The sequence below is a fragment of the Hipposideros armiger genome, unplaced genomic scaffold, assembly GCF_001890085.2.
Source record: "Hipposideros armiger isolate ML-2016 unplaced genomic scaffold, ASM189008v1 scaffold_501, whole genome shotgun sequence".
Classification (NCBI taxonomy): domain Eukaryota; kingdom Metazoa; phylum Chordata; class Mammalia; order Chiroptera; family Hipposideridae; genus Hipposideros; species Hipposideros armiger.
The window spans coordinates 1,235,605-1,259,495 of NW_017731851.1; the positions used below are offsets into that span (position 1 = coordinate 1,235,605).

Consider the following 23,891-nt stretch of genomic DNA (forward strand, 5'->3'; position numbering starts at 1 on the left):
TACTCCATAATGACCAATCAGGATAAATAATGGTAACCAATCAAGACTGTGAGATTCAGGCCAATCAGCAGTGTACAAATTTGGATACCTCATTTACATAAAACGGACCTAATTGGTAACCTGGGCAGAAACTTTCACTATAAAAAGTAGCCTCCCCTTAGTTTCAGCAGAACACAATCTAGATTGCTACCTGATCTGTGTCTCCTGGGCTGCAGCTCTTTTTGCCCAAATAAATACTTTTTAAAAATTCTTTACTATAGTTTAAAATTAATTTTTGTTTACACATGTAAAAGCACTTAGCCCAGTGCTTGGCACAAAGTAACACTCAATAAATTATAGCTGTTGTGTGGAAGGGGGAAAAGAAACATAATTAAGGGGGGCCCTAAAATCTCTAGCTTGAGAATTTGGAAAAATACTGAGCACAGTAATCAGGATAGGCAATGCCGGAAGAGGGTAAGCTTTTTGGGGAAGGAGAACACAAATTTGTTTTTGGACATGTTGAACCTGATGTGCCTGCAGGACCTGGAGGTGGGAGGGTCCAATCAGCAGTGGGACCTCAGACCGAGGTTTGGTGGACACTGGCCAATGATGGTCACTGAAGCAATGACAGACAGGAGAGGGTTGAGGACACACATAGGCACTTCAGGGGCTGCAAGAAAGGAGGAGTCAGAGCCGTCACGGGGCAGGAGATGTGCAGAGAAACTGCTTTAAGTGTGGATAAGCTGTTAGAGAACAGGATCCATCTCTGTTTGGGGGCTGTGGGAATTCTTGCTTCTTCAGTGGGGAAAATGAGAGCTGAAACCCAAGAGCACTTGACCTGCTAAGAGATCTCTGGTCCCACCCACAGGGCTGTTTTCAAGAAGCCCAGTGTGGCCCTCAGGTGGCTTGCTGCTGCCCCTTACCTCCAGGTATTGATTAGCTAGGCGTAGAGTGTGATCAGTGATGTTAAATATGTCTCTCCAGTTGAAGCTGGCCATGTTGTCAGCCCGGCTCTCTCGAGGACCCTTATAAAGGAAGTTCAGCACAGCTTCGGTAGTAACATCTTCATCAAACTCCTTATTCAAAAACCCTTTTACTGTTGGGTTTGCCAGGGTGTCCTTGGGAAGAAGCAATAGAGTCACAGCATTCAGAAATCCCATAGGATTTTTGGTCTTGTTCTTGGGCCATTTCCAATTTTTTTTTTTTAAAGAGTGATTTTTCTTTCTTTTTTTTTTTTTTTAAAGATTTTATTGGGGAATTGGGGAAGGAGAATAGCCAAGTTGTTGTCCTTCAGTCTTAGTTGTGGAGGGCGCAGCTAGCTCAGCTCCAAGTCCAATCATAATCTGGCCGCCCATCGGCAGCTCGCAGCCGCTCAGCTCAAGGTGCCATGTTCAATCTTAGTTGAGGGTAGGCATAACCCACCATCCCATGCAGGATTCGAATTGGAAACCTTATTGCTAAGAGTGCACGCTCTAACCACTGAGCCATTTGGCCGCCTGTTGGCAGCTCAGGGCAGCTCAGCTCAAGGTGCCATGTTCAATCTTAGTTGCGGGTGGGCATATCCCACCATCCCATGCAGGAGTCGAACTGGCAACCTTGTTGTTAGGAGCACATGCTCTCACCAGCTGAGCCATCCTGCTACCTGTTGGCAGCTCAGCGGCACCTCAGCTTGGGCGCAGCTCACTGGCCCATGTGGGAATCAAACCGGCGACCCTGTTGCTCAGAGCTTGAGCTCTTAACCAACTGAGCCACTTGGCCGGCCCCCATTTCCAATTTTTAATGAAGATAGATAGAGACTGTAAAGCTCCCTTAAAAAGCTAATGGCTTTTCTTCCACCATAAGACGTACCAATCTGTGTACCATTTCTCCCAAATACACAGGTCTCTATAATGGAGGGACGATGTGGATGTTGGGGGTGGGGGAAGAGAGGCAGAAAAATGGTATACAGAAAGCTTTCTTTTTCTTATAGATCTTTTTGTTCTCTTTTAATTATCACTGCTATAGGACACTAGTCTGGATATGCAAAGCTGGAAATGAGGACAGATACACTCAACCGTCTTTATAGTTACAGAGCAGGGCCTTTGGGGAGATGCCTCTTTGAATCTGAGACCCTCAAGTAAATTCATAAAAGCAAGAAAGCTTAGGAAGCCACTGGTTTGGGGCAGTTTTTACATTTCCCCCAGAATTCAAGAAATGTATTTCCCACCCAAAGTAAGTGACTCCACTTGGTGACAGCTTCTAGAACTAGTGCCTTTGGGCCCTGCTTGTTATATTTTGATCTAACTCCAGTAGTGATTAACCCTTTACTGGGAAAGGGAAGCAAGTGGAACTTTCTTGACCCTTCTCCTCCCCTCCCCCTGCCTTCCGTACCCTGATCATGGTCATCTGTGTGCTCTTGTCAAAGAAGTACCAGATCTGGGGTCCCACTTCTTCCCAGGCTTTGACCAACTTCCTAACACGCTCCAGCTCTTCAAAAGTCGAGTTGGCCTAAAACCAGACAGAGATAGACAGAGACAAGAACGGAGAGAAAAAAAAAGTGAGAGATAACCTTTCATTGTTATCTTTCCTGCTCCTGTCACAAACTCTCAATGTTTAGGAAAGGCTTTTCAAGGACATGTCTTAGTTTTCTCAGTCCACTGATATTTCCCAGAACAATCTGCTATTTCCCAGCCTCCCAGATTGACAGAATCTAATTTCTTAGTATCTCAGAGGTACATGGAATACTGATGATGCTATTGTCTCAGAACCCCATTAGAGCTACATTTGGACTCCGTGTGAGCAAATGCTCTTCCTCTCTTCCTCCCTGTCTTTATCTATTTCAGGTAGCCAGGATTCAGACAATGTGAACCCTTTTATTATAGATATAATTCAGGGGCTGGGAAAGAAAACCTCATGTAGGCTGCATAGAGAGGGGAGGACCCAAGCAGGGGGACTGGCACAAAGCTTTCTGATGATGACTGTGGATGGGAAAGGAACTGGAGTCTACTTAGCAAAAAAACAAACAGAAGCCTCCTACCAGGAGGGCACAGTCTCCCTCTCCCTCTCTCTTTCTCTCTCTCTTCCTCTCCCCTCTCCCCCCACTCCTTCTACCCCCTCTGTCTCCCTCACTCTCTCATTCTTCTGGGTGGTCCAAGAGAGAAGGGACAATACCAGCTGGGACCTTACGTTCTTCAGTATCCTGCGTGCAGCAGGGGAATCTGGAGTAAAGAGGATTTTCCCCATCAGCAGAGGCTTTGCTGCCCTCCAGGCTATTTTGGTTAGAGGGTTGGACTCCAGGCTCTGGATCAATGCATTACAAAAGGTCGCTGCCAGAGAGAAGGGACAGATTTTAATGAAACTGCCATCGCTCAGAGCTAAACATGGTCATTAGTGTGTTCACATCACATGTCTTATTCAACCCTATGCTGGAGGATTTGACAAATAACCTAAATTAACAGGCTGTACCCCACCAATAACAAGCTCATCATTAGCAAGTAACAAAATGCCACAGTTCAACTCAATAAGGGTCTCATCAGAGAAACAAAGGACGGGGCTTGCCCTGTGGTTTATTCTGCTTTAGAAGGAGGAGGCTGAGAAGCCTGCTTGTGATTATTGCAAGGAACAGAGGCCATTCGGAGATGAAAGGGACCTAGAGGCCACACGAGGCCTCCCGTTAGAATCTCAGCTTTAGCCTCAGTGGTTTCCCTTCAATTAGCTGCTTCACTTCCTGGTTGTGTGTGGCTATCTCAGGGCCCAAAGACTTTTGGTATGTGCCTTGATGCCTCTTTAATGTTTAACTAGAGGGCTACCCAGTTGCCTTTCTTCCCCACCCCACTCTCCTTTACCCGACACGAGCCAAAAAAAATAGTGAAAGGTGGGAAAGAGGACTTGCCAGGGACTTGCCATGTGGAACGTAATTCGGTACTACACACACGGATTTTTCAGTGCATTGTGTTTGTAAAAACATCCCACAGCCATGTTTACTTGCCAGGGCCCTCCTGACCTGAGCTTGGCTTGCAACTCTGGGCTTTCTCCTCATTTATCTTTCTCCTCTTCCTCTAGAACGTAACCCTAGTTCAATCAGATCAGTGGGAAATGTCCTCTCTGTTCCCTTTCCAAGTGGGTCTCAGTCCATTCCATGGCTCACATCCAGAACTCTTTATGCACACCACCCCCTCCCTATGAGGAGAAATGGATTTCCTGGGAGGAGAAGCCTCTTTGCCCAAGGTTCCTCAACAACACCCAGGGAGGGTCAACTCCAACACCGGTTTCATCTGAAAGTGTCAACCATCAGCTTCACCAACATCAGAGCCCAATTTATACACAGGACTCAGGAAACTTACCTGCTCTTTTGTCATAAGAATAGACAGGATCTTTCCTCATGGAGTCAATTCCCAGGAAGGCTTTATAGTTATTGTCTTCATACCAGTTGAAGGAGAACACCCGAGAGCCTCCTCCCTCTGGGTAGCCACACAAGAGGTCAGACAGGATGCCTGTGAGCTGTGTGAAGGTGTCTGGCCCGCCAGGCTGCATGAGGGGCCTGGTCACCCACAACAAGTCTTGAACACTTGGTCGATGGATGAACTAGGGTAAGGCAAAGGCTTTGGGTTATTTTAAGGCAGCCAGAATCATCATCTACTGTGAAGCCAAAGCTCTCAAGTATGAGGAGGCCTCCACATATGTGTTTGACTACCACGTTTTAAAAAAAAAATCCATATTCTAAGCAATCTTTAATTCAGCTGTTAAATAAAACCCACTGCCATCCACTCAGGGCCTAAGAGGAAACTAGGATGAGCCTTAAAGAACATCAAAGAGTGAACCCCGAAGCATTTTAATATCATTTCTGTCCCCCTTACTGAAATTCCTTGGGAATGTGTCCTTGGGGGAATGTTGAGAATATTTCTCTGTAAGCCAGATGGGGATATTGGGAAAAATTGGGAAATAAAATGATGGAAGAACGGCTCCATCCTAGAAAGGCAAGGTCAGATTTAGTTAAATTTCTTTGGCTAAATAATTCAGAATTTAGTTTCTTATACTTGGAAAATTATCTTCTGATTAGCTCAATTTTACCAAATGTGAACTCTTCCATTTCCCTGAAATGTGTGGTCTGTGGTTTCTGTGTGTGTGTGTGTGTGTGTGTGTGTGTGTGTGTGTGTGTGTGTGTGACGATCCAAGCAAATACAGAATAGATGAAGTATCCATACTTGGAAAAGTGCTTTATTGTTTTGGAAAAACGCTTTTTAAATTCTGCACCCAACTAAGAAGAAGCTGGTGGTCTCCTCTCTGTGGCACTCGCTGGCCTCATCCTTTGAAGGTAGATCTGTAATGCTGAGAATAAGTTGAGGGATGCCAGTGTTGCCAGGGTCTCAGCTCCCATAATGCTACCTGGCTTTGCTTTAGGGGAAAATACAAATAAAAACAATGCTGCTATTATTCTCCAAACACACTTAATTAATCATTTTCAAAGGCACTTGGGAATTTAAAAAACCATTAGGAGTCAATCAGGTGAAACTGAAAACAGTTCCCCTGCTGCAATAAGTGATGTTTACCTGTCATCCCCTCTCTTTGTCCACATGCCAACACTTGCCCTCTGAAACCATCGAGCACCATGTAGAATCCACACAGTGAGTCATGCCTATAATCACAGTCTAGGCTTCAATAATAAAGTCGGAATCTCAAATTGCTCCAACAACAGTAAGTCTTATGACAGTGTTATAAGGGGTTATTATTATGTTGCTTGTTTAATCAAAGCACTCAGAGATGAAGGGGCTGTTCCAGGGTCAAATGGTCCAGTATCAGTTAATATAAAGTAGGCCATCTGCTTCAACCTAGTTCAGAAATGCTCAGACTTGCTATCTTACACAGGCAAGGAACCTTCTGGAACTCCCACACAGAAGTAAGAGTGTTGATATGCATTGGGTTTTTTGTTTGTTTGTTTGTTTTTACATTCTCTATCAACTTTACCCTATTATACCGATATGAATTTTTAAAATGCTTATGAAAAATGTTAAACAGAGACTCCCACCACAGTAGGTGGCCATCAGAACAATGGGCCCATCTTTAACTCTCCCTGCACAGCACTCGGCCCTAACTTCCCCTGCTCACACTCTGCCTAGGTTGAGCTTAGTTTTATGAAAACAGATCCCAACCACGCCGTTTTTCAGGTCGGCTAAGACCAAGTCAGCTGACAATACTGGAGGAGGGAAAAGTTCGGGGAAAATGATTTTCACCTTTTGCCTCCCTTACTCATACTCATCACACTTGAAGGTAATTGTGTATTTTATTACATCTCTCTTCCCCATTGAACTATACGTTGCACAAGGGCAGCTGCCATATCTTTCTGTTCATCATCATGCCCCAGCGCCTCTCATCTACTGAGTGGAAAATCAGTTTCTACACAGGCAAAGGCTGTGCAACCAGATGTTAATTAAAATGTGCATGACGTTCACAAAACAACGCATAAGAGCCAATTATTTTCTTTGTGATGAGTTGATATACGTATGTAAGCCACTTAGTGCTGTAAGCACTCTATAAATGTGTGCTACTACTATTGTGGTATGGATTTATGTGGATTTTATGAGCAAAATATAGTAACAGACCACCTCCACATGGGAAAGACTTAGATCGATCGACAGTCTAATGATAATCTGTGCCACCCCAGACAAGGTGGCATTTCTTCCTAGGCATGAAATCAGGATAGTTCCCTTCTTTTTGCCTCCAACTCAGGAGCACAGATGATTTGGGATATGAACAGGTGCTCTGAAATTGCTAGGTGGAAATTTCAAATGTACTTCTCCGTGAACAGGTTTGAGGTACAATTAAATTGTTTGATATAATAAGTTTGGCAAAATGGTGGAAAGATAAAATGGAATTACAAACTATGATCAGACCACTTACCTCTTGAATTCTTGGTGACATATCAGATAATATTCTTCCCCAGGATCTCAGATTGATACCTTGGGAACTGCTGTCTAGGAGTGTAGGAAGCTGTAATTGATAGAGGAAAAATAATTATATATATATATACATATATGAATGTTGTTATACATACACACATATCAGATCTCCTGTAGGCTTGAAAAACATCTATCCCCTTCTTTCTCATCACAGAATCTTTTCTTTCTGCAAGATTGCTTTCAGAAACAAACTTCTTTTATCTAATTGAGAAAATCAAAGGCTCTTATTCCAAGTCACCCTGCTGAGCTAGTCAATCACAAATAGTTTCACGGTGACATTAAATACGCCAAAGTGATTCTGACTGCTGGTTTAGTGATACCAAACAAGACTCCTGGAGGAAGGAAAACAGAGCGTGGAGGAAGGTTGCCTACGGTGGTGGCCATCTGTTCACCGCCGGCTGTGTATACACTCGCAGGCTTCCTCGTCATTGTTCACGTCTTTGCTCCTTTTGTGTCCTTTAAGGCAGGTTGTGTCGCTTCCTCTGTTTGACACTACTTTCTTATGTAAGCTCTGACCAGTGACATCACCTTTCTTTCAAAGCGGCTGCTGGTCACTTTAAAGAGAGAGAAGTTTCCTTGCAGAGTCTCCGGTTGGCAGCAGTGTTCTGGCGACCGCAGGCCCATGTGACAATACACAACTGTTCGTGCATTTTCCACAGTGGTTGGGAATGTGGAAATCCACTTGCTGGCTCTAAGTCCCAGAGCCTGTTGGGAACACCTTGTTTTCCAAAAACCAAGTTCAAGTCCTGAGTGAATGACTTCCTTCTTCATAGTTTCGACACTGATTGAATCACTGATCCTATGTCTTTCAGGACTGAATTCTAAGTTTTAAAACAGTGGCTTTCAAACTCTAGTGTACATTTTGAGTAGGCCTGGAGGGGACCTGCATTTTAACAAGCTCGACATGTAATTCTGATTCAAGAATTTGTGGCCCACAAGCCACAACCTCAGCGTTTTATTTGCCAGTGCGGTTCTCCTAAATGATGGGTGGATGGATCTGGCTGTGGCAAAGCACTGAAGCAGGTGGAGCTGGGCTTTGGCCAGCCTAGCCTCCCCTTTCTAGCTCTGCGTCCTGCTCCCCTTCCCCCCTGATGTAGGGGCAGGATCCTCACATTCTCTCTGACCCTGAAAGCAAAAAATAAACGTAGGCACTCTCATGGGACATTGGCATTTCAGGCTTATTTTCTAATTGTAAGATGGAAGCCTTTGTTACGCATGAGAGCTACAAAGCAGACAGGAGAATCTTCCAGAGGAAGGAACAGCAAAGCCTCTATTGAAACTCCACCACTGAGAAGTATCATTCCTCCTTAACGTTAACACTAAGCCTAGGCATTGGTCTTGGTGTGACTTATTTCAAACTCCTTGAAAATAGCTTCAGTGTATGCTGGGCAAAGCACGTGAATTCGTATTTTTCCCATAGGATGGTGGGGCTGAGAAAAGTCGGTAGAAGGGAGGAAGCAAGCAAGTCAAAAATGTACGTCGATGGCAAGTTATCACCAAATCCTGTTGATTTTTCTAAGTATCGACAGTAAAACTCTATCATAGAGGAAAGGGGATCTAAGAGATACATTAATAAAATGTCATGCGCAGACCTTCTCTTGATTTTGATCAGAACAAACCAGCTGAAACAATCAGAGGGCAAGTGAACAGGACCAAGTATTAGATAACATTAAGGAATTATTGTTAATTTTGTTTGGTGTGATTATAGCATTCTGGTTTTGTTAAAAGAAGTACGTTTTTATCTGTTAGAGGAACATAAGGAAGTATGTAAGGGTGAAATCATACACTGTCTGTGATTTGTTTTAAAAAACTTAAGGGAGAAAAAATGAGGAACAGGTACAACGAGAACAGCCAAATGCTGAGAATAGTTGAAGCTGGGTGATGGGTTTATGCGGGTTCATTATAAGACTCTCTAATTTTTTATATTTATTTCTATAACAACGTTCTTAAAATAAAAAAGGGTTTTTTTGCATGCAAAAGTAAATAAATTGCTGAATACGTGAATACTAAGTAAATATTCTCTCCTATCATTTTTCCTTCTTCACTAGGACTGCCTTTGCTCAGGTTCCTCTTGCTTGTCTCCCAGAATATTGTATCAGAAGAGCCTTCTTGCTGGTCCCTTGCCTCCAATCTCCTACCTTCCACCCTCAACAATGTAGCCTAATGGGACAATCCAATCATGTCACTTCTCCTGCTCAAAGATCTTCCATGGCTCCCTACTGCCTCCAGGAAAGAAGGTCAGTACCAGCGCTGGACACGTGGTCCTTCATGAGCTGGTACATGGCTCCCCACCTCACCTTCTCGCTTGCTTTTTCTCCCATAGACTGGGCTTCTTTCTACATTCCCTAACATGCATGTCAGTCTTTCTCATGCCTCCTCCTCTGCACACCTTTCCCCCTGCCCTTCTCTGCCTGGCAAACTTCTCATCCTTCAAGTCTCATTCCTAACACAACTATCTATTTGAAGGACAATTGTCCCATGGTAGATTTAGATAACATTCCCTTCTCTATGCTCCTTTGCTCACCCTGCCCTGTTCTGTTCTTTTAGAGCACGTTGCTTCTTTCCTTTCCTTTGCACTCTACATCACTGGTAATTATTGTTATTATTTACTAGTCATCTTATATAGCTCCAAATAGATAGGAACTATGTCTGTTATATATATTTATACCCGGGGTGCCAAAAAAACATATACAAATGGACACTTTGGTCAAAGTTGCTCAAGCAATAGCTCACCGTAATCAGAAGTTTCTGGATGCTGGTGGTAACCACTTTGAGCACCTCTTGTAATTGCGAAGTTAAACGTGACTTGTAGTCATCTTTTGTTATTGGTATATATTGAGTATTACAACTTTAATAGTTTTTTCCTTTCTTAAAATGTGTATACATTTTTTTGGCTCTCTCTCTCTCTCTAATATATATATATATATATATACACATATATACACATATATATGTATATATATACATATATACACATATATATGTGTATATATATAATTTGATGAATAAATAAATATTCTTATTATAGCAACAAGCAAATCAGCTACAATTGTGTATATGCATGATACTCCATGAAATAATATGCGTATTTAGGGCAGTATATTAGGGTTTTCCAGAGAAATACATATAATAGGGTGTATATATTTTATATATAATATATATATCACATATGTATATATTATATATTATATAGAGGAGGCCCTTGAATAATATTTTGTTCAATGTCGTTTCATTATAATGCTGATGAGATGCCATAAGAGTTTAACTCTTATTTATATCAATGAGCCTATGGTAAAATTAATTTTGTTACACGTTGTTTTGCTTCAAGTCACAGAACCTGTCAATAATGTTAAGTAAGGACTTACTGTATATAATATATATATACATACATTGTATGTATGCATTCATATATATGTGAACACATATATATGTATTCTCTCTATATATGTATATATGTATATATACATATATATATATATATATAGAGAGAGAGAGAGAGAGAGAGAGACAGAGACAGAGACAGAGACAGAGACTTACTATAAGGAATTGGCTAATGCATATGGAGGTTGGCAAGTCTCAAGATCTGTAGGGTGAGTAGGCAGGCTGGAGACCCAGGAGAGCTGATGTTTGAGTCTGAAGGCAGAAGAAAGCCACTGTCCCAGTTGGAAGGCAGTCAGGCATGAAGAATTCTCTCTTACTTGGGGGAGGGTCTGCCCTTTTGTTCTGTTTAGGCCTTCAACTGATTAGACAAGGCCCACACGCACTAGGAGGGCAATCTGTTGTACTTAGTCTATTGATTTAAATGTTAATCTTAGTAAAAAACACCCTCACAGAAACACCCAAGATAACATTTGATCAAATATCTGGACACCCCATGAGTCAGGTAGGTTGACACATAAAATGAACCATCACAGGCAGGGACTCTATCTTTTTATCTTTGCATTTCTCAAAATTCTTATCCATTGCTTTTTTTGTAGTAGCTCAGGAAACATTTGTGAATCATAATAGTGGGCAGTGGAATGAAGGCTGTCTTAGAGGCTATGATACACTCATCAATGTCCAGTTAGAAAAGGCCCTGCAGATAAGTCTACTTTTAAGTTGCCTTTTAAAAAAAAGAGCAAATAATTTTTGGTCTTTTCATCTTGAAGTCAAATTCCCCTACACTGAGGTCCTGTTAGAAGTAGATGCAATGAAGGAGTGCTAAGTTAATAATTTTCTGAAAGTTCATAATTATCCAGTTTTACTAATTCAATCAGTTTTATTGCCCAGGCAGTTCTGAGTCATTTAACACTTAGATTTTTTTAAAGATAAAAGTAACACCTACTTACTTACATAAAGTACATAAAGGGTAAAGCTCTCCCCGCAATCTGCAGCTACCCTCCAAGAGTAATCACTACTAATAACGTGTTATGTGTCCTTCCGGAAAAACCAAACTTTTACTTTATTTTTACATCTTTCCCCTGGTTGACAATTCCACAGGTCTCTGCGTTTTGACCATGGTTTATATTTTAATCGCATTAGCTTATATGGCAGGGGTTGTAGAATACCGTCTCAAGTCTGGTTTTTGCTTTCCCTAAAGACTAAAGGTTCGCTCCAAGAATATGAGAAAAGCATCCCCCAATTGATCCCCACATTTTCATCACCCTGTTGTCTAAGAGTCCTGATAAATCAAAAATATTCCATAAACATTGATTAGCATTGAATTCATGTGCTAGCACTGAAGACATGAGAGATACAAAAACGAACAGATCTCTGTCCTCACTGAGAAAACTGACATCAGTGGTCACAGTCATCCTCACATTCCTATCCATGGCCCACAAACTGAGCTACATCACACCCACCCTCAGAAGAGACAGTGTCCATTCTGTATGAGGACGATCTCTGAAACATAGGCTCTTGGCCCTTTTCCTCCTGCTTCTGCTGTGACTTGACTGTCACTGTGACAGCAGAAATTGCTGTTTGTCTACCTGACTTTGCTAAAAGTGATAATGCCTGGCTAAGAAACTACATTTCCCAGACTCCCTAGTATATTGGGTGTTCATATGATAATTCTGACCAATAAGCTACCAGGAGAGGTCATAGGATGGGGCTTCTGGGAAAGGTCTTTCAAAAAAGGGTCGGCTGCCTTTGCCTTCCCTCTGCCTGGAACACTGATGTGCTGAGGGAGGTGCAGCAGAAATCTGGAGATCGTGCTAGAGACGCATGAGGGAAAAGAAGAGGAGGCCCGGTTCTTGAGAACATTAGTGAAGCCTCCAGAGCATTCCTGAATGACCCACCACAGGACTCTGCTTTGGGAGCGAAATAAAACCCACTGTTTTTCAGCATTCTGTTATACCCAATGGCAATTTCTAAATGACACAGTTATACATTTGACAAATATATATTGAGTGTCTGTTCTGTGCCAGCTACTGGGAGTGCAGCAATGAACAAGGCAAAGTCCTCCCTTTATGAAGTTTACCTTCAAGAATCTCACTGATGTATTTTCAGCTTTGTCATCATTATTATCATGTATATGTGCTCAAAACTCTCACATATGAAAGAAAGAACTTCCTCTGATCTCTCATCCCCAGTAGCTACAGTCTAACTCCCTCCCACCCCCACCCCTTATTCCCACACGTCTTAGAGGAGTAGTCCACATTCAGGGACTTTAATTCCTCACCATGTTTTCCACCCTGACCATGCTACTAACAAGCTTGAACTAGAACTCTCAGTTTCCTCCTAGTTTTTAAGTCTAAGGCAAGGGTCAGCAAACTGCGGCTCGTGAGCCACATGCAGCTCTTTGGATACGTTCTATCTCAAAAGTTTGCCAACTCCTGGAAGAGCCAATTCTGTCCCTCACAACAATTTAAAAATTATTCGAGAGCCATAAATACATTTTTATATAATAACCATTATGTGAATAATATCCTTTAAAAATTTTGTAAATGAAACTATGATATTTATTTTTATTTTCAATTTTACTTCAGAGCCTGCGGCTTGTAAGCCACAGTTTGTTGACCCCTGGTGGCTCTTCCGTCTCAAAAGTTTGTCAACCCCTGGTCTAAGGGACACTTTGGCTTCTTGTCTTTTCAGACCTCTCTGCTTTTCTTGAGACTTTTGGCATATCCTTTTCCTCACTTGATGTCTGTTCTCCCCTGGTTTGCTCTGTTCCTTCTCTGCCTTGCCCTGAGCTCCCCTGCCTCCACCTTCCCCTTCAGTGCCGAGGGTCCCAAGGGCCTCCATATCCTCCTCCAGATTTACATATCCAACTGTCTGCTGGACATTGGTCCAGCTCCACCTTGTCCTAAACTGATCACGTCATCTTCCCCGACACCAGCTTCTGTTCCTGTAGGCCCTTCTTCAGTTGATGGCATCACCTTCTGACCAGTCACCAAAGTTAGAAGCCTGGGAGTCATCCCTGATCTTTCCCTATTCCAATTCCAGTGTCAAAATCCCCAGCTTGGAGATCTAGGAAGTAGTGCTGGGTCTGAGTGTGGGGTAGGAAAAGCCCTCTGATTACAGAGAAGATAGCCAAGGAATACCTAAAAGCCTGCTGTGGGAGGAAGCTGGAATCAAGGACCAGAGTCCAAAGAAGCTGTGCAGAGAAAAAACAATCAGCTCCTACGTGATCGGGAGGCACCTAAAAGGAGCTTGGAGCCCAGAGGCACAGAAAATAAGAAATTGTTGCATCCGTGTGTCCAAAGAGATTGAACATCAATCAGTCGCCAGCTCCCATCACTTTTAATTACTTCCCCTTCTTTGTAAGTTTGTTGTCTGTTTTCCTCACTTCACTGTGGGCTGGAGATTATCTGTGACTGTATTTTGCCTAAGAGGACACCTTCTCTCCATTCCCTCTCCTTTACCTCCATAGGCTCTAGGCACACTGGTCTTAAAACCCCATCCCACGTCAAATCCAACACATTGAAAAGCACCTGTTCTCTATTCATACCTATATGTATCAATGTCTATCTACCAAGGTAGATAGATATCTCTATATACATTTTTCAGGTTCTTCATTTTGCTTTTGAAGTTATTGGACCTTGAGTAATTCATTTAATAAATGATGTAGTATGTTTTCTCAGCAATCATTGCAAGTACTTAGGACTGTTTGTAAAGGGGGGAACCTGAACTATAAATTAGTTTGTAAATTTCGAATTTTATGAATAGTAAATTTAACAATAAAGTTTAATATCATTTTGCTTAAACATTTAATGTTTATTAAGTTCAATTCTAAAGTTTTTCCTTGTATTTCAGAGCCATATATATATATATATATATATATAGTTATTTTATTTTTCCAAGTCTTAAACATTTTTGTAGGCCTCTGCAAAGCTTGCTGTTCTTAAATGCTATGACTACCACTTTAGGGCCTAATAGGTAAAGTGCCAACCTGCCCCATTCCACCCCATCCTCACCCTGCCCTAGTCGCCAGACTCAACTCGTCTGAGGCCACTCACCTTCTCCACAAGGTCTTCTTTCCCATATATATATATATCCCTCCTCAGGGCATGCTACACAAATGTGTTATATTAATTAATGAGTAAATTAACTATAATCTAGTGGAAAAGAGACAGGGTCTATTGAGGTTTTAGGCTCCATGAGGTATCTCTAAGGTATGATGGTGACTTACAGAAAGGGAGCCGTCAATTCCACCTTAGGGACAGGGAAGGTGACAGTTGAGCTGATATTTGAAAGAAGACCAGTTGACAGCAGTGAGGGGGAGGGCAGTGTTTGTAGATGGAAGGGGAGGGCCAAGAATTCCAGGTGGAGGGAAGAACGTGAGGCAAGTCAGCAAGGGAGAGTGACTAGAGAGATGGCCAGATAAAAACAAGACCAGGAAATTGGGAAACAACAGCTTAAAATGCATTTTTGTGTCTGGTTAACACTTTCTTTTTTAATCTTGTCAATAATTTAATAATATTCATTATTCAAATATTTTACTGAGCTCAGCTGTGTGCCTGGTACTATAGCTGCAATTTCTTTCTGAGTTCTTTCCAGTGGAGATGATAAGAGTCTTGCACTCACACCTTCATTTTGGATACCACGTACATCTCAGAATAGCGCCTGCCCTTCCTAGTCAGCCCTCCATAAAATCTGGTCACCAATTGTCTGAATAATGTTGCCATAAATTATAAAATAACTTTCCCAGGACTCTCCTCTTCCTTTAGTTCCCTCCTGCATTATCTATTCAAATCCTCATGGATTATTCCTGCCAAAAGAATTGGAAGAGAATGTAAGTTTATTTGAATGGAAATGTGAAAACATTCCTGGAAAAAAGGTCATAGAACAAATGGCAAGTAACACACACACACACCACTGTTTCCTATGCCAAACAAGTTCTCTTAATTTCCCAAATAACAAGTAACTGGCTCAGCACCACCAACCTAAGTTCAAAGTCTGATTAGACCTCGTAAGGAGACTGGATATATAAATAGGGCTATGAAAAGGGTATATCTCTATTATTTCCCATCAGCTGTGATTGGTCTGAGGGGTCCCTGGGCCTCAGTCCCGTACCTAAGAAATGGATACTAGGCCCTACCCAGTAGCCAAAAAGATTTGGTTAGTCGAAGTCTCTCTTTTGGGTTCTCACGGGACAAGAAACATGCCTATCTTTTGGGACTGTAATATTTTTTTCTGAAGGCAGCATGAAACATATCAGCTACTAAAAAAATGTTGTTTGAGCAGTATTTGCTGATGCTTTGGATCCAATGGATTAATTAAACAGATGCCATGCTGCCAGCACACAAATGGAACGTTTTATGAGTTGACTTTTTTGTTTACTTTCTCTGATGCAAAGAAGACCATATTAGAAAACAGTATTGGTTTCTAAGTTGAGAATTTACTTAACACAAGGGTAAATAGGTAGCCTTAGGTTACAATTGTCCACAGGGATGACACGGCCTCGGGGAGCCAGTAGGTTCTGGAGTGAAGGATGAGCTGCTGTCTTGAAAGCACCCAGAGGTGAAAAGCAGATGAAGTGGCGGACAGACAGTGTGACCCGCTGTGTTCAGTGCTGGGCTGCAGCTACAGGAAATCCAGATTTATCCGGTAGGGAAGTTGTTGCTAGGCAACTGGGAGAATGTGGATTTAAAGCACGTTTGTTGCAACCTGACAGTTGTTAAGCATCAGATGAAAAGAGAGGAAGCTGGCTTCAGTGGTGAGGGGGCAACCCGAGGGGACACCCTGAGTACCAGGAAATGCGTCATGAGTGGAGAATTCAGACTAAATCACTCAGAGGTGGGAGGAAAATGCCAAACTATCTCTAATAGGAGAGGTCACAGAGACATGCTGTCTCCCGGGACTGGAGGGGACAGAGTGTCTGATGAGAGGGTGGGCTCTAGGGTATGTGAACAGACCAGTTATGGGACTTTCTTTGGCTCAACAGAAACTAGGACTTTTTCTCGCCGTTGTGACTTCAGTCCCGGTATTTTGGTTGATGAAAGCAAAACTGAGTTTGGTATCTAGGAGCAGTCAAAAGACAGACCTCTTGCTAATGAGACAGACCTCTTGCTAATCTGAGGGGTCTGAGGAAGGAGAAAGTCCCACCTAAGAGTTTGAGGAGGACATTTCTGGGAGTGGAACAATAATGGGGATACAGTGGGGCCTTGGCAAATGGCTGCATTCATGTTTTGGTAAGAGCTAAAATGTTTTCCCATCTCTCCTCTGATGAGAATGTCACTCCCACCCCATGAGATATGTAACATGGGTCTTGTTATCTCTATCTTACAGATGGGGTGACTGAGATCCTTTTAAATGACAGCAAGTTAGGGGCCTACCCAGGGCCAGGACCCAGTCTCTTGGCCACCAGGAGAAGTGGACTCCAGAGGGCTGCCCACGATCTGGTCCTCTCACCATTGGTTCCCATGCTCAGGGGAGAAGCTGACTACTTCATAAGGAGAGTTAAGGAAGACTCTTTGGCTATATTGAGACCCTTTAGAAAAGGATGTATATTAATGGAAGGCAGGAAAGAAATTTTAATGCAAAAGCTCTTTACTTGGCATCTGGCTTCACAGGTTCCATGAGTCCCCACCCACGTGTGCCTATGTGAACTTATGTTTCTCTAGGGAAAAGGTTTAGGGCTGTCATCAGATTCTCATAGGTAGTCCTAATCCATAAAAAAGTTAAGAACTACTGTTATATAAAGATAAGAAATATAAGAGGCAAAAATCCTTCTTAAAACCAGTTTACCCTGGAGAAAACTTGATGCCTACCTAATGTTTGGTGCTCAATCTAGATCTACTGAATAAAGGACAGAACCCAGGACCCATTATCCTAAGAGCAGCCTTCACAGGGACCTGCTTATGTCCGAAGTGAAATTAGCGTTGACCTCTCAGTACTTTTTTCTTTTTAAATGCACGAAAACAGCATAGGAACTGTCATGAAAATAAAACCTGGCCTCCTATATGCCTGGAGCCTAAAAGAAATCAAGACAGGCCAATCAAGCCCATAGGGCTAATGTACATTTAATGTATGCACATTCATGTTCCTCTCTCCTGTTGCCGTTTTATTTCTTTTTGACCTAGGTGAGAATTTGATCGTGATATACACAGTTTTGCAGATTTAGGCAGAAACAAATACTAAAGCTGAAAATACAATGTGCTTGCTGTGGCTTAATAATTTTTAGAAAACCAAAAATAACCTATTTTCTGACTTGCTTTGTTTTCTCCTAAGAACCCTGCTGCCTCCTCACCTCCTCCCCAGGCTCCTGGCACTGGGTGTCCATCACTCCTTTCTCTTCTGCCCTTCCGAAAACCCTCACACAGGAGTGGGAGAAAGTTGATATACCAAAGACGCAGATTATTGGAAGGGAGAGGAAATCACGATGTCATTAATGGGGCCTCACTGTAAAATTCTGGAGACATGGGACTTTTCCAGTGAATTTTGACATAGCAGTATCATCCCCAAATGGAAACACATAGTTGAAATTTAACAAGCCTCCATGAATGATCACAGAGGGCAGAAACTATGGCCAGCTCACACTAGGCAGCATGCAGTCCACCCACATTTATTCACCATGATTCAGGAATTTAGGGAGCAGAGCCAAGAACAAAGCAGGGCACTGAAAGGAACATGGAGTCAGGACCCCCAAGACTGGGCCCTTTCTTTCCCACAATGCAATGTTCGGTCCCCCCATGCTCAGAGACACAGGTAAAATGAAGTCAGTCAAGTAAAAACCGTGACAGAGTAACAGTGAGGGGAAGGAAAGAAAGCTGAATCATGCCACACTGGAAGAGGCTGCAAAGGGGAAAACCATGGGCCGACATGCCGGGGAGGCCAGGTTTCCTCTATCAACATCCACGGAGGGGGGAAGGGAGGGAAACAGATTTCCCAGCAGTGTGGCAGGTCTTGGCACCCGGCTCGGTTCCCCTGCCGAACTTCCACAAATAAACATCAGAGTCGAAGGGACAGAGTTGCTTCTCAGCAAGATTTCAAAGCTATTCACAGGAGTCAGAGAAAAAACAGGAAGGATTTAGTCGAGGGAGGAGGAGGAGGAGGAGGAGGGGCATGCTCACCTCGGGCCAGATCAGATGGGAACCGTCCCAACCCCTCTCCCGAAACTGACACACCATTTCTTATGAGGTGTGAAACGTTTCAGGTAGTGTTGGCAGTCACGATACTGTGGGCCCAGGTCTGAGCTGCTGGGTTTCAAGCTGGGGGCGGTAAGCCTGAAAGATCGCAGGGGAAGACAAGGTCTTTCAACTCTCAGCCGAGGTGAAACCAAGAGGGGCTAAACGTCCCTGGAGAAAATGCAACCACCCGGCTGCTTGTTTCTTTCACCAAGGTCACTGGGCAGCCAATGTGAGTGTGCATGTGTGTGTATCTATGCGTATGCGTGTGTGTGTACACGTGTGTGCTTGTGCGCTTGAATGTGTGTGAGTATCCGTAAGGAGATGGGTGGGGTGGAGTAAGGTCATGGTCTTGTATTTGGATTATTTGAAGATGACAACACTGACTCAGACTCCAAGGGGCCGAGGAAAAATACAGCTGGCCCCAGTTGGTGTGTAAAACCCCCAAAACCTCTGATTCCCTCAGCTCCCGTGGTTCCCAGGGCTGGAGGTTGCGCCCCCATCCTCCACACACATCCCCAGCTCCTTACACAACAAGGGCAGGTGCCTTCACAGTGGTTTACTGGGATTGTCCCTCTTTCTTTGTTAAAGAACACCGACTTGGCATTTAATAAAACCTTATTTATACACTGGCTTATGTGCTATGAGAAAACAGTCCAGGAGGACAGAAGGCCCAGCATTCCCCACGCTGGAGTTCAGCGTGGCTGCCTGCCAACCAGCTGCAATAACAGCCTCGACCCAGAGAGGCCCTGGCCCCTGGCCTTAGAGCAGCCCCTGCCTCCCCAGTGCCCCTCTTGGAGGGTGGGGGTGGGGTGTGCCCTGAGCCTTTCTGTGCTGCCTCGGGGTTGTTTTTCTAAAAAACACAGATAGGATGGGTACAGGAGTAAGAAAAGCAAAAATCCTGTCTTAATGTCTATAATTTCTTTTAGGTTTCCTTATTAATAATTAAAAAAAATGTTTAGCCCCTTTGTCCATTTGTCAAACAGAAAGCACATTTGAAGGGCACTGGACTGGGCGTTTGTCCTCTTTGCTTGGGGCCCATGAGTCCTGTATTGTTCTGGCCTTTCCCCCTAGAGATGAGCAGGAGTAAGAAGGTGGCGGGTGGGGCAGTCCTCTAGGCCGTCTCCCTCTAGGTTTCTCCTCTAGGCCATCTCTGGGGGCACTCACTGGCTTCACAGGGAAAATGGCAGACAGGATGTGTCTCACAGCACCCTGGTCTTACGGGTGATCAGATGAAAGTGCTTCAAAGCCTTAGAGGCATTTGGGGTGATATTATTACTACTATGCTTGCTCTGAAGAGATTGAGACTGTACATCAAACTCCTGTGTTCTAGGCCAGTAATTCTCAACCCTGGCTGGAGATTGGAATGACCTTGGGAAGCTTTGAGAAATACTAAGGGTCAACTGAATCAGAATCTCAGGGGGTGGGAGCGGAGCATTCACAGTCTTTGACAGCTCCCCAGGTGATTCACTGTGCAGCCTGGCTGGGAACAATAGATCTAGGGCCCAAATGTTGGCATTTCTAAGCTGCTCTCTGTGGCATGGCCTGTTTGCTAACGGAGAGTTCAGTGAGGGTGGGAGGGGCATGCTTGGAGCCTTGGCCTCAGCACATGCCTGGCACCTCACGGGCGCCCAGTTCAGGTTCAAGGGCATGGACACATGCACAGAGGCGGTGAGCAAGACTGCAAAACCTGTCTCAGGTCAGTGAGGGTGACTGGCCAAAGTTCTCGTCTGGTTTCTGAACTCGAGCACTTGCCAGAGCAGCATGTAAGGGCAGAAAGACTTTCTGGTCTTTCTTGTCTGATAACTAAATATCCTGAAGCCAGTGTTTGGCTCTCTTTCCTAATGAAACAGTTTTACTCAGGTCCCCCTTTACCCTGCTACTTCCACAACTGCTCCCCAGAATAGCTGGTCGTATCACAAAGGTACAGTCACCTATCCCAGCAGCCAAGGTTCTTCAAAAAGAGATGTAAGACACTGCCGCTTTTCTAGTGACCAGAGGACTGCATGATCCTGGGTGCCCAGGAAACTTCCAACAGCTTTGTAAACACAGGTACTGGTCTCCTAGCTGTGCTGGTGTTCACTGCCCTGAATAAGGGATCTAATCACCTTACTTACTATTCTGTCTGACTCTGAAAACAAACCAAGGAGTGTGTCTGAAATTGGGTTCCTTTGGAACGTTGGACAGAGAAGTTTGAACCACATGGCTCTTTATTCTCCATGAAGCTTGGGGAGCCAAGAGACCTTTTCTGGGGTACTTCTTGGGTTCTCAGTGGCAGTGGCCTCCACAGGTCCCAACCCTGCTACTACCCTGATGCGCTGGGAACATTGTAGAGTAACCTTCTAAGAGAAAGTCACACTTTGAAAAGGGTGAAGTGTGAACACTGCCAGAAACTGAGCAGTCTTGTTTTATTTTGTTTCATTTAAAAAAGCCTTCAGCTTGCTTTTTTAAAACAAACAGAGTGGGTTTTCTGGGACTTGAGAGAGCAACCATAAAAAGGCAAAACACAAATTTCTCAACCAAGCTCTTAGTGACTGACATTCCCCACAACACAGTTCCAGAAATTAAATGTAGGCACAAGAAAAAACACAATTCAATACTGGAAATATTATATATGTCACTTCTTTGAAGGATGTTAATTTTGAGTGTTTCTTAAAGCATGACCTACAGCAAGCTACATCAGAATTACCTAAGGTTACAGGACGGGTTCTGGGCCCAGCCCCAGGTCTCCTGAATTGGTCTCCGGGGGTGGGAATTTGGAACTTGCATCTTTTACCAGCTTCTTGGATGATTTTCATATACTCTGAAGTATGAGAACCGCTGCTCTAAAACTCCCTTACATAATTACCTCTCGCCTTATTTTTCTAGCAAAGAAGAGATAGCAGGTCCCAAGAAGTGTGTCTGGGATGCAGTTCTGGAATAGGGTTGAGCTAGATCAGGGCTTTGCACATTTTTGAAACTATGAAATTTTCTGTTATTTTTTTTCTACTCAGAAACAGTGTCTGTTCTACCCAAAACAGACCCAGATGAGGGAGCGTCACGCTCCCATTTATTGAAATTGATTAAATGCTTTGCATATATTTTTTCATGTATCTTTTCCTAGCTCTCTATAAAGTATTACATTGTTTTATAGGTGAGTGATGGGGCCAGGAAAGCTCAACTATGTTGCCCACGATCACCTAGCTGGGAAATGATAGGGCAGGGAGTCAAACCATGCCTCCTTCTCCTTTCCACACTGCTAGGGGGTGGAGAGGGTGTATCCCACCTTTGGGGTGAACTCAGGCCTGCCACAACCACCTACCTCATGGTGAAGCCTGGGCCAATGCTGCATAAATGCTACTAGTCAGGATTCCCTGGGCCTTTGGAGCCTGGGGCTTCTTCCTCAAGGACGGTCATGAACACCAGGCTTATGCTCTTCCCAACTGTCAATTCACAAGACTCCGGTGACCTGCAACTAGGCCCCACTGCCCCAGGAATTACCTTCCAGGGGGCAAGCAGCTCAATATCTCCCTTACCACACGGAAGAGCTTGAAGAAATCCACGTTGGCATACAGAGTGTCTTCCATCCACTGTAGGGTGCCCTGGGAGAGGGGGCACATGGCGTCACGTACTGTCCGGGCCCCCTGCCGCTGGCTGAAGATGACGAAGCGCTCCAGGAGGGCCTCACTGCAGGCAATATCCTTCAGAACCAAGTCTGGTACTCCGTGAGCAAACTGCAGGGAGGAGAAGCAACACTGGAAGCCTGCCTGTGATAGGAGAATACCAGCCCCCCAAAGATGTCTATGTCTTCACCCACAGAACCTGTGAATGCATTATGTTGCTTGGCAAGGGGGATTAAGATTGCAGGTGAAATTAAATTTGCTAAATCAGTTGACTTGAAGATAGAGAGATTATTTTAGATTAGCTGGGTGGGCCCCATGTAATCACAACTGTCCTTTAAATGTGGAAGAAGGAGGCAGAAGAAACAATGTCAGAGTAATGCGATGTGAGAAAGAAATTACTGGCCACTGCTGGCCTTGTAGATGAAAGGAAGCCAAGGGGTGTGGACAGTCTCTGACAAATGAAAAATGGATTTCCCTCTACACCACCATCTCCCGCCCCCAGTAAGGAACACAGCCCTGCCAACACCTTGACTTTCAAACTTCTGATCTCTAGAACCATAAGTTAATAAATTTGTGTTGTTTTAAGCTGCTAAGTTTATGGTAATTTGTTACAGCAGCAATGGAAAATTAATACATTCCCAAGCCACATTTTATCAGAGAGCCATTTCAAATTTGGGAGAGTCCTTTTTTTTTTTTTTTTAAGGTTTTATTGGGAAGTTGGGGGAGGGGAACAGTGTTGGGGAATTGGGGAAGGGGACCAGCCTAGTTGTTGTTCTTCAGTCTTCGTTGTGGAGGGTGCCAGTCACCACCTGGCTTCCTGTTGGCAGCTTGTGGCCTCTAAGCTCAATCTTAGTTGCAGGTGGGCATAGCCACCATCCCATGTGGGAGTCGAACCCGGCAGCCTTGTTGTTAAGAGTGCACGCCTTATCCACTGAGCCATCTGGGTGGCAGCGCAGCTCAAGGTGCTTACCGAGTTCAGTCTTAGTTGCAGGTAGGCATAGCCCACCATCGAACAGGCAATCTTGTTACACCAGCTGAGTCATCTGGCCACGTGTTGGCAGCTCAGCGACAGCTCAGCTCGGGTGCAGCATCACTGGCCCATGTGGGAATAGAACCAGCGGCCCTGTTGCTCAGAGCTCGTGCTCTTAAGCCAACTCTTAACCAACTGAGCCACTCAGCTGGCCCGGGAGATTCCCTTCTTAGCACACAATGCTGAAGTATTATCAGGACCTACTCCCTGAAGCTGAGGTGGGGGAGTAGCTAGAACGCATTTAGAGTTATGACGAATGACCAACCCCCCCCCCCCCCCCCCCCCCCGCTCCTTTCTCACCAGATTTAGCAAATAAAAGTACTGGACACCCAGTTAAATTTGAATTTCAGATAAATAATGAACATTTTTCAATACAAGTGTGTCCCAAATAAAGTCTAAAGGGGGCATGCTTATGCTAAAAAATTATTTGTTTATCTGAAATTTGAATTAAAGTAGGCACCCTGTATTTTATCTGATGACCCTAACAGCCCCTGTGGAGCTCATGGACGGTGGCTCTTGAAGGACAAACTCCATAATGGCCTCCAGAGGCTAACAAGGCCTCAACCCTGGCCAGGGACCCTTGGCCACCCAGCACAGTGACTGACCCCTGGAGTCCTGGGCGTCCAGCAGAGGACAAGACCCTGAGTACTGTGAACAGGTTCCCGAGCTTCCCTGGCTTCTGCAGTCTCCCATGGCTTCCAATTACACGGTCCCCCAGGCTGGGGAGCAGAGCAGGCCCAGGCTCTGCTACGCGCTGCGTGGAGACTGTCCAGATCACAGATGAAAGCCTGGTACTTAA

At 44.1% G+C, this 23,891-nt stretch overlaps 1 protein-coding gene across 1 annotated transcript in view; it reads right to left on the reverse strand.

The window, feature by feature from the left end:
• Nucleotides 1-23,891, reverse strand: part of ABCA4 (ATP binding cassette subfamily A member 4) — a 131,783-nt gene that overhangs the window by 85,599 nt on the left and 22,293 nt on the right. Inside the window, exons 6-11 of the mRNA XM_019667548.1 lie at nucleotides 21,976-22,173; nucleotides 6,856-6,945; nucleotides 4,302-4,542; nucleotides 3,145-3,284; nucleotides 2,350-2,466; nucleotides 903-1,097 (exon numbers count right to left, since the gene is read on the reverse strand). Coding sequence (XP_019523093.1) covers nucleotides 903-1,097; nucleotides 2,350-2,466; nucleotides 3,145-3,284; nucleotides 4,302-4,542; nucleotides 6,856-6,945; nucleotides 21,976-22,173 — 981 coding nt within the window. The remainder of the gene's footprint in view (nucleotides 1-902; nucleotides 1,098-2,349; nucleotides 2,467-3,144; nucleotides 3,285-4,301; nucleotides 4,543-6,855; nucleotides 6,946-21,975; nucleotides 22,174-23,891) is intronic.